This window comes from Chenopodium album, chromosome 12, assembly GCF_948465745.1.
Source record: "Chenopodium album chromosome 12, dcCheAlbu1.1, whole genome shotgun sequence".
Lineage (NCBI taxonomy): Eukaryota > Viridiplantae > Streptophyta > Magnoliopsida > Caryophyllales > Amaranthaceae > Chenopodium > Chenopodium album.
The window spans coordinates 714330-733950 of record NC_137845.1 but is presented as its reverse complement, the minus strand read 5'-3'; the positions used below and the strand labels follow the sequence as shown (position 1 = coordinate 733950).

Sequence of the window (19621 nt, the reverse complement as noted above, 5' to 3'; positions counted from 1 at the left end):
CCGAGGATGGTTTATATGGATGGATAATATTTTGGTATTTTGTAGATAGTTAACTAGTTATATGCTATGTTTAATTCTCCTAAGGGTTCAAAAGACACTACACTAGTAAAGTAGTCTTTATCTTTTGTTGTAACAGAATCAGTAGTATGGAACTGTATGAATGTTTCTTTTGTAGTTCTGGTATATAATGGAAACAGACCCATTTTGCTGATCTTTTGCTGGAAATTCAGCTCGGTTTTTTTCATCCACTAATTAACTTGCTTGAAGTTTTATTAAATTTTTGCCTGATATGTTCTGAGATGTTACAAAAGTAGTATAGAATTTTCAGTTATCGACCCTTACATTTGGTCAGTTTTCATGATAAAATAGCCATTTCGCGAGCCAGTATCAACCCTTATGATTAGTCAGTTCTATTTCTTGATAAAAGACGGTATGCTAGAAGGAACATGCTGTGCTTGTATGGACAAATTTTTTGCCAAGAATTACACTATTACAAAACATATACTGGTACATAGTAATTTTTGAATAAAGAAGGAAATATATTATCAAGTCAAAACTCAAAAGCAAGTACCTTTGCTTACACAACTGAAATGATGTTTAAAACAATCAATACCTGTAAATTACAGATATAGATGGTAAAATATGAAATTTGTGGGTGTAAATCTAAGCTGGGACCTTCATTACTCGTATAAAGGAAAGTTGGAAAATTGACGACTAAGGGTTTATTGGTCATTGCCAAGGGTCCGCAACGGCGTGCTGCTGAGTGTATCTACCTGGAATCCAATTCTTAAAACTTTTTTTTTTTTCAATCTACTTTGTTTTTCCTCTGCTGTGAGGATCACATGTCATTTGTTCAACTTGGCAATAAATTGAACGTATTATATTCTCTTCATCTCAATATGAGTTGTGAAAGAAGTACTAATGTAGTGTTGTTATGCATTTGCAAACGTAAAATAATAAAAGTTACATGGAAAAGAGAGAAAGGAAGAAAGAGAAAGATGTGTGGAACTGTGTGGAACCACTTCTAATTATACCATTAAAAGTTTATATAATACCATTAGTTATTTAGTGATACTATATATGCACGTAGTTAGTACCACTGAATGCATATACAGTACCACTGAATGACATAGTACCACTGAAATATTCAATGCTACAATTTGATCATCCAATGATACTATTGATCATTCAATGGTATTACTCTAAAATCAAATACTAAATTACGTGTAATTACACTCTTACCCCTCGTTATGCAATTGATCTTGCATAACGGGACACCTTTAAATAAGCTCATGAGTTGTGTAAAGATGTCATATAAAATACTTGATTAAGGGTCGAATATATAAACTACCTCCATTTCACATTATGTGCAACAAATTGCTAGAGTTGGGTAAACACATAGTAGTGAATGAATCAAAAAACAACACAATGGCACATATTCGAGATTTAAAGACTCGGTTATTTTTTTTTTTCAACTGTTTAAATCATGAGCTAAATACACTTGGACACTCTCATGGAAGTGTGGACTCAAAACTAGATCAAAATTACACAAAGTATCACCACAAGAAACTTCTCTTGGGGTTCTGAATTTGTTTCTGTTCCTAATTGATTTGGGTATATGAAGAAAAAACTAAAACTACAATTAATAAAATCCACAAAAAAGACGGAAGCTTTCAAAAGACTTAACGATGAATTTCCACATGAGGGAACTTGAACTTGTTGGAGATGAATGGTACAGCACGAGACTTCTCCACTAAATCGTTGTAAAAATCATACTCGGCCAAGTAATCGTGTAAGGTGAGCTCCGCCTTTTGATTAGTATGGTAATGATGCTTTGCAGCAGTCGATTTCCCAAATCCAAAAAGACTAACTCTATCACAAACTCCCAATGACAGCATCACAGCCTGCATACCTGAAGAGTAATGGAACATAGACCCATCATGGGCGGAGTTCCATTGCTCTAGAGTCTTGTTCGGATGATCTGCAAACCGTTTTAGTGAGTAATACTTCACAATCCGAGCACACAACATATCAAACCTAGGATCGGTGACAATCAAGGGCGATTTATGAGACGAGTTGCACACTACATAGTCTAGAAATTGGGCAGGTTGGCACATATACATAACAATGGGGGTATTAACCCCATATGGATGGCAAAAACAATCATCCCTCCTCGCACAAAGATGCAAAATGTTACTATTTACGAATGATAAACTCGTCTTAGAACCCACATTCTTTCGATATGCTTCAATCCTAGCATTATTCAACCGAATCACGGCTTCATGACTATCAATCAACTTCCCATACTCTTTACTCAACAAAATCCCACTATTTCCCACAACAGCACAAGATGAATACTTCTTCTTTACACCCTCAAACACTCCATTATGCTTATCAATAGGAACTTTCACAAGCTCAATCAATTCCTCCAGAATATCAGGACTAAACCTCTTCTTCCTAAACCAATCACCCAAAGACCTCCTAAATGTTGTCCAAACCTTAGAAAACTCCGGTGACCGGATATTAACCGGTACCCCCCTCGACGTCCTAGCACGAATATCCCCACTCCTAAAGAACCTCCGCCACGAGGCGAAAGTCCGAAGCCGAGCAACATTCCCAAAATTACCATCCATCAACTCATCAACCTCCTTCCTCAATTTAACCTCACCAACCTCAACTTGAGCCAATCTAAGCAATGTAGAGTTAAAAACATGCAAATCCAATGGTGAATCTACACTACCATTACCAACTGAATAATCCCCTTCACCATAAATGGATCCAAACCCATTTCTAATTGCAATCCTGCAACCAAAAGTTGCAGCAACAACAATGAACAACAACAAACTAAAAACGGGTCTAACCGACCTTTTCATGGGTTGTGATGAAAAGGCGGTGGACCTAATAAGATTATGTGCTAGAGTTTTTGGTGAATCATTAGAATAGATCTCCCAAATTTTGGATTTTGGCTTTGAAATATACTCTTCATCTTCTACACTTTCTAACATTCAGCTAATCCTCAAAATAATTAACTTATTCTATACTATAAATTATAGATAAATTGAAATCAAGCAGCAAGATTCAAACTTTATATTCACTAATATTAAAGCAGGAATTTCGTACTGCTAAAACTAAAAAAATGTAGCAAAAAATTAAGAAATTATAGAAATAAAGATTGAAACTTGCAGGAAAAAAGGGGTTGCTACATACAGATTTACAGCAATGGTGTTGAGCAAGAATGGATTTTGGAGGCTGCTGAGAGGAGAGAGAAAGTGTGGGAGATGGGATTTTGAGAGGAGATAATGGGTGGGTTTGTATTTTGAAAGCAGGAATATGATTTTGAGGGAATTTATTTATATAATATAGTCCTAAATCCTAATTACACGGTAGTTCATATGGGGTAGTATAAATGCATTAGAACGGAAGATTCTACGAGTAAAAGGATAAAAGAGAAGACTGGCTTAGAGCAAGTTTAGCCCCATCAAGTCTTGGGAGGGTGATATTATCATTTTGAGTCTTATGTTTTATATTTAAAAGTTCTTCCATTTTTCTTCTTAAATCTCAAGCAAATCTCAAGTTGAGTGTTGGAATTTCAAGACTCAACTTAAAACTTAAGATTGGGATTCACCTCAATTTTATTTGTATTATGTTTTTTTTTTTTTTTACACTTTTCTACATATAAAGAGATTTTATATATATATATAAGTTTTAGGGCTAAAATGATAAATTTGAACAAGTTTTAGTGAATCTTAACAAAAATTTGATGACATCATTTTCAATGGAGATCACCAAAAATAATGTCACATTCAAGTCTTAAGACTTGAGGCTAGATTTGCTCTTAAGAGCAAGTTTAGCCCTTGGGGTGACATCATCATCTTAAGTCTTAAGACTTATATTTAAGACTTTTCCCATTTTTCTTCTTAAATCTCAAGCAAGTTTCAAGCTGAATCTTGAAATTGCAAGAGTCAACTTAAGACTTGAGATTGGGACCCACTTCACCCACCTATTTTTATTATCCTCTTTTTTTTTTCTTTTTTTCTTTTTTTTTTTTTTTTACACTTTTCTACATATAATATGTCATATATTTGAGTCTTAGGACTAAAGTGATAAATTTGTGTAAGTCTTTACTGAATCTTAATAAGAGTTTGATGACATAATTTTCAATGGGGACCACCAAAAATGATGTCACATCCAAGTTTTAAGACTTGGGGCTAAACTTGCTCTAAGACTTAAGAGAAAGAGGATAAGTAAAAGAGAGCAAAGAAAAAATCACCTAGATTAATAAGGAATTTTTTTTTTTTTTTGGACATAATGACAAGATAAAGAAAAATAATTAGTCAAGATAACTAAAGAAGCATGAACCTAAGCATCCTTGCTTGATAAGGTACAGGAACCTTTTGCTGAAAAATAAACTTAGAAAAATTACGAGTTGACATTTTTTGTAATTTTTTTATTTGATAAAATGAAGAATTATAGGTTTATAATAGGCATCTAAGAAGTGTTCAATTTAAAAATAAAATCATAACTCCATGATTTCTCCATAAATATTTGAGTCTTTGACAATTTGCTTGATTTAATTAGCTAAATTTATGTCAAGGAATATTACTTGTACTTTCACATATAAGAACATTTATTTCACTCCTTGAGAATGGATTCTTGAGAAGACTTACATTTAGATTTTTGAAAAGTCATCCTATAAAAGTCTACAAAGTACATATCTTAATAATTGATATACTCACAATTGCTTAGAAATTCACTTACTCGTATAATTTATGAAACCATAGTCCTTATGACGCATTCATTTAATGTGTTTTTGTAATTCTAACAAAGTTTTAGCTTTACTAAGAGTTTTACCAAAATTTATGTCACGTAGAATTGATGACTTAGTAAAAGTTTTTCATTCCCATTAAACATGGCACAAATAAGGTGAAAGAGGAAAAGAATGCTCATATCAAAAGTATAGTTTCATTCTATATATGGGTGAATAAATTAGGTTTAGTGATTTTTTAGGATAATGAAGGAAATAAGTTAGCCCATAAATAGCAATTCCTCTTTGCTTCATTTGGTTAAACAGATTTAAAGTGCAGCCAATAGCAGTCTGCAAGAGCAAACTTAATTTTCTAAAGGATCCAAGATTAGTAAGTTTCAACAAATTTGTGATCTAGTCGTTGTCCATGACCAACTAACCATATATCAACAATTATTGTTGTTTAGGAAAAAGAAAATGGTGAACATTCACTATGTCTTTCTTTTTTATTTTATTTTTTTTTACAAAACATCAACATCATTCATTACTTCTGAATTAATTTAGTGGTCCCTGAAAAAATGTGGAATAAAAATTATAAAACAAATATTGGAAGATGAAAGATTGTCTACAATATTTAGTTGAACTCTAACTAGATAGGTTAAGGATTCAAATGGTGCAACATCAACAAAGTTGAGAAGCAAAGAATACATTGGTTTTATCTACTTTTAAAGGAAAATGTGACTACTCTAATTTCATCTTCTCATTATACATGATTTCCATAAACCTAATAGTGAATTGGAGAGCCAAACCGTCCCAATGAGAAAAAATATCGAGAAAAAAAATATATGGCATGGATCATACTTAATAATACAATTTCATTTATTTAAAAGAGTGACCACTTGTTCTTCTTTTAAGATTAATAAAAAGAGGCCAAATTATACAATTATACTTAACATGACATAACAAAGAAAGAGAGTCAGAAATAGACAAACATTTTTTTTGGCATATTTGCTACTTTGCTAGTACCCATAATAACTCTTTAATTTCTAATTATACGGAGTAAAAGACTAAGGGTCTGTTCCGATTTACTGAAAACAACTGAATTGAACTGAATAGAGCTGAAATGAATTGTTTATGAGAGAAGGAAATTAGAAACTGAACAACTAAACTGATTAGAGCTGAACTAAACTGAACAAAAATTAAGCCGAACAAAACAGGCCCTAATAGTTTATAATTAAATATCTTTATATGTGAGGAAGGTGAAACATAAAATACGTGCTCCTCCAACGTCCCACTGATTATTGACATGACCTAAATCAATAAATAAATGATCAAGTTGAGAAAGATGAGCATCATTAATGAAGATTTAGTTAAGTGGCGTAATTATTAATTAATATTCCCAGTCAATTTTTCAGGGCAAAATCAGCTAAGCGTGGAACATGCTTGCTTTCACTCTATTATAACGGACATTGCTTGCAAATAATGAGGGGCCCTTGCTTTCTCGAAGCCGGCCTTCAAATTTGGTATTTTGGATTACTTTCAGCCCATTATCATTCTTTTTAAGGGTCCCTCATTTCATTTATATTCTCACCTGTTATAGGTGGGAAGATGACCAGGATCATCTGATCATGGATAATATGGAAATAAAAAAGAAACTAATATGTGGTTGAGTTGGTTTACTAACACTATACTAAAAGTAATGGGTATTATCTCCTATATGAAATTTGATAACTTATCAACAACGGATAGAAAAAATTAGCTTAATTGGAATTATGAAGAGATTTGAAATAGATCATTTACATCAATTATGAAAAGTTAGGACAATACGACTACTATTTTGAAATTGCGCATAGAGGAGAAGTATACATGAGCACTTAGTAGCTTGCTTGACTGAAAAAGGTCCAAAATTTGTGGAAAAGTTTCCCAAAACAGGGAGGCGGCTTATAAAGGATAAAGGTTTAGAGCATAATTGTGTGTCCCAAGAGTAAAGGAAATATAGGCATGTGGACATGTGGTCATGTGGGGAAGGGGAGCACAATCAACACATGGTGAAACTTGCATGGAATGTAATTGACTGATTAAAAGGTGATCATCACAATACTAACCTCCCTCAACTTGCTTGTTAAATTTGAATTTTGCTGCCTTTTTCTACTTTTCTCTCTTTCAACTTACTTTTCAATTTCTACTACTCAATATTTATGCTTCTAGAAAAAATAAAATAAAATAATTATCCATCTTTTGAACAGTCTACGTCTTGTGGCAATAGCAAGGAGAATGGAGGTAGCATTGTGGCAAAGGCAGCAGCCTATGTTGCTAAAACTTGGGTACTCTTGTTCAATACGGGTACATGTCCAAGGCTATTTTGTGAAATCTATCCATGATTTCGGCCCAAAATGAAAGGTTGAAGTGTCCTACCCGATAGGCCAATACCCATACCTAAGCAGCTAAGCATCAAGGATCTGGCACTGGCCCTGGCCCCTGGCACAGACACTTGGGATAAGATAAAAATTCTGAGTAACTAGTACTGAACTTATTTGGAAGAACTAAGAATAACAATCTACTTAAAATGGCCATGGACTCACAGCACTCCCCTGCTGTCTAAATTCCAAGTGTGGTTGAAGGAGCATTACCTCTGCAGCTCTACTAACTAAATTGGCTTGCGCCTTGGGCAATAATCGCTAAATGGAGTAATAAGTTTACACTCAGTATAAAAGCATTGATTAGTTACCTTGAAACTGTAATGTTTAGCAAATTAGCAATAAGGTTAAAACACAATACACATCGAATACTGTAATGGAGATCGCTTGTTCTCATGGAACGTGAAATGATAGTTCAAATATAAATAAATGTTCAACCCTAGCTAAACTCTTAAAGAAAACCAATTTTTTTCATTTGATCTACATATGAGTAAATGAGTATTAGGGTACAGAGTAAGTGAGTAACAGTTCAAATATAAATTGTCCAATGCAAGCCCCTACGCTGGTTTGCTTATAACCTGCCTACTGAAATTTATAAAAAAAATTAAGAATACTAGGGTCCAAGTGTCCAAAGCATGTTTACGACTTTTTGAGTGAGACAATGAGCTTCTAGACATACAAATCTATTTTCGGTCACAAGAAGAAACACATCAAATATCCACTAAACTGAAAGTCCAAGACTCCTAAATCTAGGTTAGAATCAGAGACAAAAACATAATGCTTTTTCAACAAGTTTTGCAGGGAAGATAGCATACCACTATTTCTCATGACATTAACTTTCCTCATTGTAGCCTTTACCAATGTGTTGTAGGGATTTGAAGATATACTTAAGCAACTGCTACGACATAGGCATTCCAAGCATCTTGCTGCTGGAAACTTGAGACCTCTTCGTATTTATCATCTCTTGAGGAACCAAATCCCCGACTACTTCTGTTTCTCTCAGTGTCAGGCATCTCTCTTATCCAAAAATGAATAGATCGAAAACCAGCCTCTTCCAAACAGTCTCTTATCTCAGGCAATGACCACCTGGATTTAATTAGAAGTGTAAGCCATAAGCAACTTTTTCACTGTTATACCATTATATGAAGAGCAAATTCAGGAGGGAGGAAATTACTTACAGCCTCCAGCTATAAGAAAAGGCATTGCGAATTTTTTTCTGTGGCTTGTGGAGCTGATAGTGAAGACTAATTCTGGTCTTACGCTGAATAACATCAAATTCTGCTTGCTCCCATGTATACTACAGAAAAGTAGCCAAATTATATTACAACACCTCACTTTGCATACAAAAGATACTCAGATGGTTAGCTTTAGAAGAACATATATGGGCTATTACAGATAAGTACAAATAAGAGAGGATTTTCATCGTCAGAAACACATTTACAACCTGTTTGGTAGGCAATAAAGCCAATAATAATTGGGATTTATGGTCATGAATTAAAATGTAATTTTTTTTAGAAAAGTCTCATGTTAATATTCATGATTATGCAACTTTATCCGCAGACATGTGCTTTTCAATATAGACTTTAATTGTCACTCAATAACATCTCTAAAGTGGTCACAAATGATGGGAAAAACAGATGTTTTGGGAGTGGACAGGCAATGTCATGTGTTATGAGCCATAAGAGCCATCAAAAATTGATTTTGATGGAAGCACCCTTCTTATAAGCACCAGTGCAAAAAAATGTCGTAGATTTTGTTCTGCATATTCAAGCACATCACGGAGATTACACTCCCCTGAATAGCAGAGCCAAGCAGCCAGAATAACTGAGAAGCAATCTCCACCAATGTGAATACTAATCACAGCCAAAAGATAATTATGGACTAGTTTTATATTACATGACCTGCTATGGTAACTATCATCATATTCAATTACACATCTTCGTGAATTGACATACAGGCTTTGGTTTGTAGAAACCAAAAGGCTCAATATTATCTTTTCCCTGTATGATCCTAATAACATATATAGCATGCTACTAGTCCATGAACAGCTGATATGTAGATAACCAACCTCAACAGTCCACATTGAAAGGTAGTAAGGTACTGGTCTAAATTCCAACAAAAATGATAAGTGAAACAAAAGTTTACTATGTTTAACAAGTAGCACAAAATAATCCTCAATTCACTAGTTATCACTTATCAGTCATGTCTCATAACTCACTATTTCAATATCTAGGAAGATTCAGCATACCTGAAAGTAGCTAGAATTATATGGAAATATGTTAATCATATAGCTTTACAAAAAAAAAAGACCATGTCATAAAAGGATAATAACACTTAGTACCACTCTGCCACTCATCAGGAAAAGGCAACTACAAAGTAAATCACAAATTCTCCCTTTCATTTTAACTGCATCCCAACTCCCAAGGCTATAAACCAAATCACATAGTTATATTGATCCACCAAAATCTAGATCTAGCAAGTGTTATATGCATACCGTAAAATTGGGAAATTTCCTCTGCAGCTTTAATTCGTGCTCAGATGAAGTACCACCATATAAATCCATGACAAATATACCACCCTTCTTAGACAAAGCATCAAGGGAATACTTGAAATATGCAACAAGCTCTTTCCGCTTATGCAGGCAGCAGCAACTGTAATTGAAAGCACACACAATATCCCTTGCAGGCAATGAGAAATCCTTTTTCAAATTTCCACCACTAACTGAATCTGCCGATCCCAGAGAGTTTTCTGATGGATTTTTAAGCGTGGCATCTTGACTCTCTTGGATAGTTACTTTCTGAATCAGATCCTCAGAATTCAATTTGACAATTCTAGCCTCAAGAGGCTGCAAAACATTTCCATGAAAAAGGGAGATTCCGGAACGGATGTCACTGCCAACTTTGTCAACATTGTTCTCCATGCACCACATGAGTGAATCAAGGTCAAAATCTACACCTATAGCAGTCCTCCGAGGATCAGTTCGAAGCCACTCTGTACTGTCAACACATTGCAGAATACTTAGACAGTTAGACTGGATGATAATATGAAACATTTGACAGCACTTGAGCAAACTCGGTCACATATCACTGTACTTAGACTACTGAGATTTTTTTTTTCCACATCAGCACATCACAATACAATGCAATTAAACATTTTTTAGCAAGAAAATAAGTGATGTAACTGGTTTGGTATGATTTAAAAAAACTAAGGGGAATAGGGGATGGATTTTCATTCATAAAAGTCACTTTTTGTTTAGCCCGCCATATAAAGGGAAACCATATAAACACAATTAACGAGAGATAACAAGAAAAACAGCAGCCATGATGATCATATATCACATCCATTCATATCTGATTACATTTAGCATTATAAGCAATTTTGGTGACATGATATCACATTATCACAGCTGCTTGTGTGAGAAAAAGTATTATCAGTATAATTGAGGAGCTACAACATTATAGTTTCCCAGTCCTAGAATGAATGCAACCTAAGTAGTGCACTACTATACACTCTAATCTAGACCAATGAAGATTCAAGAATCAAATTACATGAGTTATCAAGACCATATTCTTACATTCTAGTTAATGATTAGATGAGCACTAAGAACTTCATAGCTTTCCATGTCAACTAATTAATTTAGATACAATCCTAAAAGAAGCTAAAATCATTCCAGTTAGAAGAGTAAAAGAAAGCAGAACATGTGACCTACTTCAAAGAATTGAATAAATAGGTACCCTATAAGGAAGAAGAAACACGAATTTAAAAGGAAAAAAGAAAACACCTTAACCATATGTCTCACTTCTCAATTCCCACATGATCTTTAACACTCTAACCTTGTTCAAAGCAACATAGCCCTAAAATGCTCAGACATAAAGGAAAAAAGAAAGCAAGATACCAAAATGATACACTTCGCACTATATACTCCCAGTACTCTTTTACGCTCTTACAATGCCCTTTAAAAATTCACATTCCAAACTATTGTAAGGGTTTATAATCAACTTGTGTCAAATGTTTAATCATGAAGTGTTCGGACAATGTTTGTTATTTCCGATAACATGTGTATATTAGTGTATCTCAATGTACTCAACCAACTTCCCAAAATCTATACATCATAGTTGTTCAAACTGGTTCCCATTTGTTATTCTGAATTTCAGACAACTTTTAAGTTCTTCCTTTCAAGATAATCATACTTATATAAAGCAAAAACAAATTTTACCTAAGAAGAGCAGTGCCACAAAAATCCTCCTGTAGATGAAGAGGAGCTCTCCCACCAACATACATCAGGAAAAACTTCTGCAAATAGCTTATATCCCCTTTTGGTGACTACATTAACAAACAAACAAATAAATACCCAATTAAAATTCTAACAAAATACCCAATTCAATTAACACAAATTTCTTTAAATTAAGAATGACACCTGAACAGATTGTTGATAAAGAGAGAACTTTGAAGGAATTGACTCATCAGAAAAAGGGTTTTGCTGAATTTCTGGTTCAGATTCTTCTTCGTCCTCTTCTGAGGTCTCTTCATCGCTGTTGGAAAGAGAAAGAGGAGGGTAATGTTCGTCTTCTGGAGGAAAATAAGAGTGTCTTTGACGAGATGAAGGTTTCTGTTGATGCTTCTGCTTCTTGCCGTTCTTCCCCATTTTTGGCGCTAGGTTGAAATTACAGAGGTTTTTCTGGGTTTTTTAAAGGGTTTTGTGAATTGTGAAATGCAAGTAAATGGATTGTTGGATTTAGGATCCGTTCACATTTACTTAATTTCATTTCAATTCAGTTCAGCTCAGCTTCAATCAGTTTAGTTCAGTTCAGTTCTTAATTTCCCTTTCTCATAAAATATTCATTTTAGCTCAGTTCAGTTCAGCTCCAATCAATTTAGTTCAGTTCAGCTCCAATCAGTTCAGTTCAGCTCAGTTTTGTAAATGTGAACATGCCCTTAGATTCAATTTTTACTGTTCTTTTCTATCATTTTTTTCTACCGTGTCTAAAATACTTTTGATCTTTAAGGTCTATTCTAATTTAATGAATTGAACTGAATTATTTATGAGAGAAGAGAACAGGTCCTTGGTCCTTACAAAGTTATGTCCGAGTAGGACAAAAGGAATGAGACCGTAAGTACTCCCTCTGTCCCCAACTGTTTGCTCCAATTGCCTTTTTAAGGTGTCCCCAAAAGATTGCCCCATACTACTTTTGGCATGTTTTCCAACTTGCACTCTCCCTATCTCTCTCCTCATTGATATTTGTGTCAACGCATGTGCATCATTTTTTGCCCAAAGCCTTAGTAAAGTGAATTTATGGTTTGGGGCAAACAATTGGGGACAGAGAGAGTAACTCATAAGCCACAAGCAACTCAACTCAAGCGATTGTTGCTCAAGATTCAATTTAACATGGATTAGGGTCTGTTCTCATTGACTGAACTGAACTTAACTTAACTTAACTTATTAGAGCTGAACTGAAATGAACTGAATATTTTATAAGAGAAGGAAATTAGGAGCTGAACTGAACTGAACTTATTAGAGCTGAACTGAACTGAAAATAATCATATGAGAACAGGCCCTTAGTTGAGCAAACTTTCACTCGACTTGATAAGGTAAGCTTATGAATAAGGGTCTGTTTTCATTGACTGAACTGAACTGAACTTATTAGAGCTGAATTGAACTGAACTTATTAGAGCCGAGCTGAACTGAAAATAATCTCATTTCAGATTATTTTCAGTTCAGTTCAGCTCCTAATTTCCTTCTCTCATAAAATATTTAGTTCAATTCAATTCAATTCAGCTCTAATAAGTTCAGTTCAGTTAAGTCAATGAGAACAGGTCCTAAGTTAATAATTTTATTGTGAGCACAAGTCAAGCAAAGATTTTGAGCAAAGCCTAACAACTCTCAGTTTGCGATCATCTCGCTTACTCAAAATCCTAAATGATAACGGTGTAGGAGTTTGAATATTAAAGGAATAAATAATGTTACTCCGTATTTCTTATTACTCTTTTTCCTAGCTTTGATTAAAGAGATTGTGTGAAAATCAAGAGTAGATATACGTATAAAATAATCTCAATCTTGCAGAAAATAAGAATTTTATTTCATAGCCACAATCTTGCAAGAACAAAAGGAGAAGATGAAGAGGATTGGAACAACAGTCGCCTAGTTAATACTTGTGTAAATAAAATGATACGCAACAAGGTCGGAAATATCACTTCCGTAATTTCTCACATTATTGAAATTAATCTATGAACAACTGGCCACAGGCAAACAAGATCCATAAATCTAACAGCAACTTTATCAAAAAAGACTACAATATTGAACTCGTTTGAGCCTTTTCAGCAAAACTCCTGCTCCTTTCATTCAGGGTAGAAGAATTGCACATGTTTACATGATGGTTTTATGAATTGAACAAATTATACACCTACAAGGCTACAAGATTTGATATAATCAAATGCTAACATATGGTCAAGAACCAAAACTTTCTGCTTATATGACTCATGTAACATTAATTCAGAAAACATGACATGAAAATCCTGTATCAGTTTGCAAGAGTTGAGCCTCAAACCATCAGCTTATAAGACCAGTTGTCACGTTGACTATGTGAGACTCCAATTATGCAGCCATTGCTACTTTTTCTACTTTCTTAGCAGAAATTTTTGGTGTTTTCCCTACTGGTGGTGCTTCTGGTTTCTCAATTCCTTCTACATCAGTTATTCTCAACCTAGTGAGCTCCTGCAAGTCCATTTATACGTTAGCAACTGTCAGTTTACAGGGCCATGCATGAGGGAGGTTGAGTAGTGTCATGATTTCATGAATCTCAGTTTTGCATTACCTGTCGGTGACCTTTGGTCCTCCTGTAGTTCTTTCTCCGCTTCTTTTTAAAGATGATAACCTTGGCATCTAAAGCCTGAAAATGAGAAAGTTAACTTATAATAACTCCAAATTCACAATTAAATCAGATATTCCTGCAACTCATCCAAATCCAACTTTCATGTCAAATATTAATTGCCTTACAAATACATTTCTTTCACAAACAGTAAAATAGTAAATTCAACAAATCCAAGTAACCAACAACCTGATGATATATTTTACTGCATAATGCAGTTTCTTTTGAATTAGAGGTTCTCTTATATAGACCTTAGACCCTACGTCCAGAGGTCATAAGTTCACTTATTTCTACAGGTGTTCAAATCTCGCTTTCAACTATTATACTACAGAAACATGAGATCATATGCAGACAGCATTGTGGTTTATCATGCCAAAATTCACTAATAACCATGCCAAAATTAACTGATAACGATGAGAAGCAGAAACTACCATTTGTTCAGATGAATAAGATAGAGATGATCAAACGTTAAGTGGCAATATAAGCCCAGAAACAATTGATTAACATATAAAAAAATTAAGTTCCAAAGATTTCTTACATGTTCCTCTACAACAGCGTGAACTGCCATCTCTGGCAATATAGGCCTCCCAATCATGGTTTGGGTTGGTGTACCGGCCATCAAGACCTTATGTAAGATCAACTGCAAAACACCGAAATGATGAGCACAACCAATGTGAATTCTTGTTACTATATGAGGAAAGTAGCTGTGAGGAACAATTTGATAAAGTAGGGAAATAAAAGTTATTTTGCACAGACACTAAGGCATGGAGGTAAGGAAAGAGAAACCTACAATCATTTTCAAGCATAAGTTGTGTAAGTTTAAAGTCCGAGGACATATATGACACTTGTAAAACTCAATATCACTTCAATGTTAGAAGAAGCTTGCTGACAAGTATACACTTGCTCAGTCTCCTCTTCAGTATATGTTCAATTGATTTGAAAAGTAAGGATCACCATTTTGTAGAGCACTATCGAGACGTAACAGAAAGCATGAAACTAGGATTTTCGAGACACAGTAGGAATAGGTAGTCAGGAAGACACTGGTTGCTTATGGTACCAACAAGTCAAGTTCACCACCAATGTAACAAACCAACCATAAGTAGGCAGTCTGCTTAGCTTGCACAATTTTAAGTTCTCTCTTTTAAGTGCAGCAAATAAGAACTTTATCATAATTGATAAAGGCTATACCTTTAAGATCCTCCACAAAAACAACAAATGCAGGGTAGATAAGTTGTAGCACCCTCCCTAAGTCCCTATGCCTTCATACTTTTAATCAAGTAATAATTCTCTTCGGAGCAAAAGGATCAAGATCAACTCATTAACCAAATATTAACTATCAATCATTATTTTAACGCCTGGAGTTTCTCTATTAGTAATACAATCATCAATCAATGAACATAAAATCAAGTAGGAAAACGAATTACCTTATCATTGACCTCACAGTACTTGAGCTTCTCCACATAGATGCAATCCCCATTACTCACCTTAAATTGATGTGATCCCACCTACACCCCAAAACAAATCAAAAACCCCAATTAAACCCTAAAATCAATCCACACAAAATTTCAAACAAAACTTACAAAATAAAGATCAAACCTGAACAACTGCGAAAGCGGGTTCGTAGGGCTTAAAAACCCGATCAGTGGGTAGAAGCGGCCCGACAACCTTATACCCAATATGAGCAGCTTCTTCAAGTTTCTCCTCTACAAAATACGATCTATCAGCAAGATTGGATGGTTCATTTGATCTTTCTACCTCTTCTTCGCTCGAATAATCCTCCTCTTCCTCATCTTCTTCATCGTCTTCGTCGTCTTCATCGTCGTCATTTTCAATGATTTTAGGGTTTTTAGGGTTTTGGGTGCGGGAAGAAAAGCTGCGAGGGAGGAATGAATGAGAACTGAATTGAGGAGAGAGAGTGTGAGGGAGGCGTTGAAGAGAAGGAAGGTGAGAAGTTAGGGATTTGAGGGAGTGAAGAGAGGGAGATTTGGAGAAGAAAAGAAGGTTGAAAGAATGGCGAGTGAGAGTGGAGAAACATCGTCTAGACGCCATTGTTGATGGGTTGAAGCTAAGTTGCAGTGATTGTTGTTGCTGGAAATGTTGGGGGTTTTGCTCGACAGGAAGAGAGGGAAGATGGTACTCTAGGGTTTAGGCTGTTTGAGCCATTGGGCCAAAATTGAACGATTGGAGCTCAGGCCAAATACCAAGTGCGAAAGGTTCACGGTTCAAGGTTCGTGATAAAAAATTCAGGTGACTTCGGACGTTAACATCAAATTTTATGTCTAAATCTGAAAAAAGTGGCGGATTTGTCGAGTTAAAATTAAAATTAGAGGTGTAAAATCACACCCAATCCAATCTTAAAAATACTCCATTCAGATTTCGACTCGCGTAGACACAATAATTTGGTATGACTCAACTTTGAAAATTAACCCGACCCGACCTCATCTGACCCAATCCGAAAATTTGAATTGACACCTCTAGTTAAAACGAATTTTTCGGGCTTTTCTAGATCGGATTGGGTGTTTAACTAAAAGAATGGTTATAGGCCTGCCCAAAGGCCCCAAAACCACCTTTTTTTTCGAGCCTGAGTCATAGTTGATCACCTGCATGGCTGTATGGCACAATTATCACAAGATTAACGACACATATTAGTTCTCTTCTTAGATTGATTGACAACGAACAAATGCATCACTTTTATCAAAAGTCAATACCAAGCAAGTTTGGTGGACTTGATGGGGATTTTACCTTGCGAACTATGACTTTGAGGCCACGAGTTTGAAGCCTACCTACTACATTTGCTTGAGAATGGGGATTCACTTACCTCTCCCTTTACTCTTAGGTGTTGACTTGCATTATTATATTGACTTAACCTGTGAGAGATGCTTGTAGTTGATTTGATTTTAAATGACAATGGATTTGACTCAACCTAACAATGATATGAATCTAAATTGGCACCTGATTTAATTAAAATACAAAAATAATAAAAAATAAATTAAAAATAAAAAATAAAAAAATTTCCAACACAAGTTATTACTATAGTTTGTTACTAACTTGTGGTGACTTGTTGCTCATTTTATCCCACTCGATGTTGTAACACCTTAGAAATTCCTTTCTTTTAAAATACCTGTTTTGCGCTGTTTAAAACTTTAAATAGGAACATCTAAGGTATTACCGCCACCGTGAAAACGGTTAAGGCAACTATCAACGACACACAGCGGAAGACTCTCCTTTAAAATATTTTAAAACGACTCAACTTAAAAAGTCAACTCGCGAAAGTAAAGTCAAACCAAAGTAAAACAAAATCAAACCTACAACTTGGAACCATTGTAGGCCCTTAACAAACCAATTCAATTTAAAACCTTTACGTTAGTCTCACAATAGAAATATCATAAAATAAATAAAAGCAATAAAACATCAATTACTTATGGAAACTAGCATGATTCACTCTTCACTTATGCCCATCATGAATATGTTCATCACCTGAAAAGCTTCTCTCTACTTGTTTCCACTACTCTCCATTAAAAATGGGTCATCATAGGGCTAGGGTAAAGATAAGGCCAACAAACATACAAACACACAATCAACAAAGCTGAGTACATAAGCGTAATTAAACACACTAACATGCATTTACCTATCAACACACAACTTACCTTGTTGCACCTATTTTTCAAGCATACATCATTCAACAAAACTTCTCAACTAAGTAACTAAATAATTTATTTAGTTTTGATTACGCATCGAACGGGTTTCCCCCTTAACTTGCCCCAATAAAGGGATACTAACACGAGAGTTAACCGTACCAGTATAAAAGAAGCACTCGTAAATGGCGGAATTCCTACGCATAATAATAAAAGGAAAATGCAGCGTCCTGTACTCCCAGTAGAAGTTATGGTCAAATATAAAGTCACATAACTCCACCAATATGTTCATACTCAAGGTATATACATTCCAAGAATTTTGGTGCGTAATCTCTTTTACTTTACTTTACGTTACTTACATATTATTAGACTTGGTGATGACTCTCAAACCATAATCATTCAATCATAATAATTATTTAAACAACTAAACACACCAATTTAATTCTTGAATAATTAGTGACCACATAATATTCAATGTTGAACCCTTTTTAAATCTACCTCGGTGTCAAAGACACCTTGAACGCATAATGCGCCACATATCCTATCCCTCGGTATTAAAAACACCTTAAGTGCACTAAGGCATCAACATATAATTTATTCCTCGTGTACATAGACACTTACATAGCTCCTTTCTCATGCTTAAAGCATCAATAAAAATTTTATGAACCGTAATAAAATTCTCTTTTAATATTCCAAACCAAATTAAACATTTAGTTTAATTAAATATGCTTTCTATCATTCCATAAATAAAAGTGTGGTTCATATTTAACATGCCAAACGATTATTTTCAAATCAATAATCCCTCTCAAATAAATCATGCTTTATAATTCAATCACCAATATCAACCAAATCACAATTTTCAATTATAATCTAGCATGGTACTACTTGGGATTAATTAATCACATCTAGCATGCTACTACATCATCAAAAATATGCAAAGTACGCAAAAGTACCTTGAATACGATCTTAATATCGCCACGACTAATAGAAATCACTCACTTCGAAGTCTCCTACAATTTAAAATCATAAAAGAGTATTAAAATCCTCTCTACATAAATTTCCAGCAATATATACCATTATTAAACCCCTCATAATTTAATTAAAAATAAGCTGAAATCATATTTAAAACATCATACTTTAATCCCAATTAATGGGTAATTAAAATTCCTTAAAGAAACTTGATTTTTAATGCACTACCAAAAATTCCAGCATTATATTTTACTGAAAACTTGCTGTAATTAGGCTTTAAAACACTTAAATCAAAGGTTTAAACCATCCTATATCATAATCCTTCAATAATTAATAATTTATGAATCTAGGGTTTCAAAATTGGGGCTTTTTAATTAGAATTAAAATCTGAAAATTAAATTACATACTACTTATAATCAAACATCATAATATTAATCACAAAACCCATATTTAATAATTAGATCTAAGGTTTAACAAAAATTAAAAAGAAAAATTAAGTTTTTTTTTTTTTTTTCGGAAAGAAGAAGGGCAGCCGGACAGTTGGCCGACCACCACTGCCGGCTGCCGCCAGTTGCTGGTGGCTGCCGTTGCTACCAGCTGGTGCTGCTGGTGGATGGCGGCCCACCGGTGGTGATGGTGGCCGGCGGTGGTGAAGGCCGAAAAAGGGGAAGGGGAAAAAGATAGAAAAAGAAAAGAAAAATGAAGGAAAAGAGAGAGAAAGTTTACCTTGGGTTTTCTCCACTCTGGGCAAAGTTTGATTTGCCCCAAGTGTTGAATATTTATACCCCTTTCTCTAGAAACCCTTCTTCCTAAACTTTCCCTTTTTAATCTTTCCTAATTCCTTTCCTAATAAAACTTTACTAAAATAAAACTTTCTTAAATTAAACCCCAACTTAAATAAAATAATTAATTAAATAAACTTTCCTTTATAAAATATTTCCAAACTTATTAAAATAAATAATTAAAATACTATAAATAAAACATTTTCAA

At 34.4% G+C, this 19621-nt stretch overlaps 2 protein-coding genes and 1 pseudogene across 2 annotated transcripts; all 3 read right to left on the bottom strand.

The window, feature by feature from the left end:
* Nucleotides 1–1409: 1409 nt before the first annotated feature.
* Nucleotides 1410–3326, bottom strand: LOC145569943 (beta-1,6-galactosyltransferase GALT29A pseudogene; annotated as a pseudogene).
* Nucleotides 3327–7524: 4198 nt separating this feature from the next.
* LOC145571471 (uncharacterized) lies at nucleotides 7525–11893 on the bottom strand. The gene is made up of 5 exons (XM_081630507.1): nucleotides 11579–11893; nucleotides 11378–11484; nucleotides 9656–10157; nucleotides 8340–8458; nucleotides 7525–8247 (listed from the first exon to the last, which is right to left on the bottom strand). Exons 1-5 carry the CDS (start codon nucleotides 11804–11806, stop codon nucleotides 8049–8051), a joined length of 1155 nt encoding a protein of 384 aa, XP_081486633.1. The 5' UTR covers nucleotides 11807–11893; the 3' UTR covers nucleotides 7525–8048.
* A 1527-nt stretch (nucleotides 11894–13420) lies between these two features.
* LOC145571470 (large ribosomal subunit protein bL21m-like) lies at nucleotides 13421–16204 on the bottom strand. Its single transcript, XM_081630506.1, has 5 exons — nucleotides 15624–16204; nucleotides 15452–15532; nucleotides 14566–14667; nucleotides 13974–14048; nucleotides 13421–13873 (listed from the first exon to the last, which is right to left on the bottom strand). Exons 1-5 carry the CDS (start codon nucleotides 16074–16076, stop codon nucleotides 13754–13756), a joined length of 831 nt encoding a protein of 276 aa, XP_081486632.1. The 5' UTR covers nucleotides 16077–16204; the 3' UTR covers nucleotides 13421–13753.
* Between the last annotated feature and the right edge of the window lie 3417 nt (nucleotides 16205–19621).

What these genes read in the sequence shown, in the direction of transcription:
- LOC145571471 (XM_081630507.1), bottom strand. Translation starts at nt 11,806, where the DNA reads ATGGGGAAGAACGGCAAGAAGCAGAAGCATCAACAGAAACCTTCATCT. An exon ending in TTTATCAACAATCTGTTCAG is followed by an intron (nt 11,485 to 11,578) that starts GTGTCATTCTTA and finishes TTGTTAATGTAG; the next exon opens with TCACCAAAAGGGGATATAAG. An exon ending in TGTGGCACTGCTCTTCTTAG is followed by an intron (nt 10,158 to 11,377) that starts GTAAAATTTGTT and finishes ATGTGTTGACAG; the next exon opens with TACAGAGTGGCTTCGAACTG.
- LOC145571470 (XM_081630506.1), bottom strand. Translation starts at nt 16,076, where the DNA reads ATGGCGTCTAGACGATGTTTCTCCACTCTCACTCGCCATTCTTTCAAC. An exon ending in CCGCTTTCGCAGTTGTTCAG is followed by an intron (nt 15,533 to 15,623) that starts GTTTGATCTTTA and finishes TTTGGGGTGTAG; the next exon opens with GTGGGATCACATCAATTTAA. An exon ending in ACGCTGTTGTAGAGGAACAT is followed by an intron (nt 14,049 to 14,565) that starts GTAAGAAATCTT and finishes TCTCATTTTCAG; the next exon opens with GCTTTAGATGCCAAGGTTAT.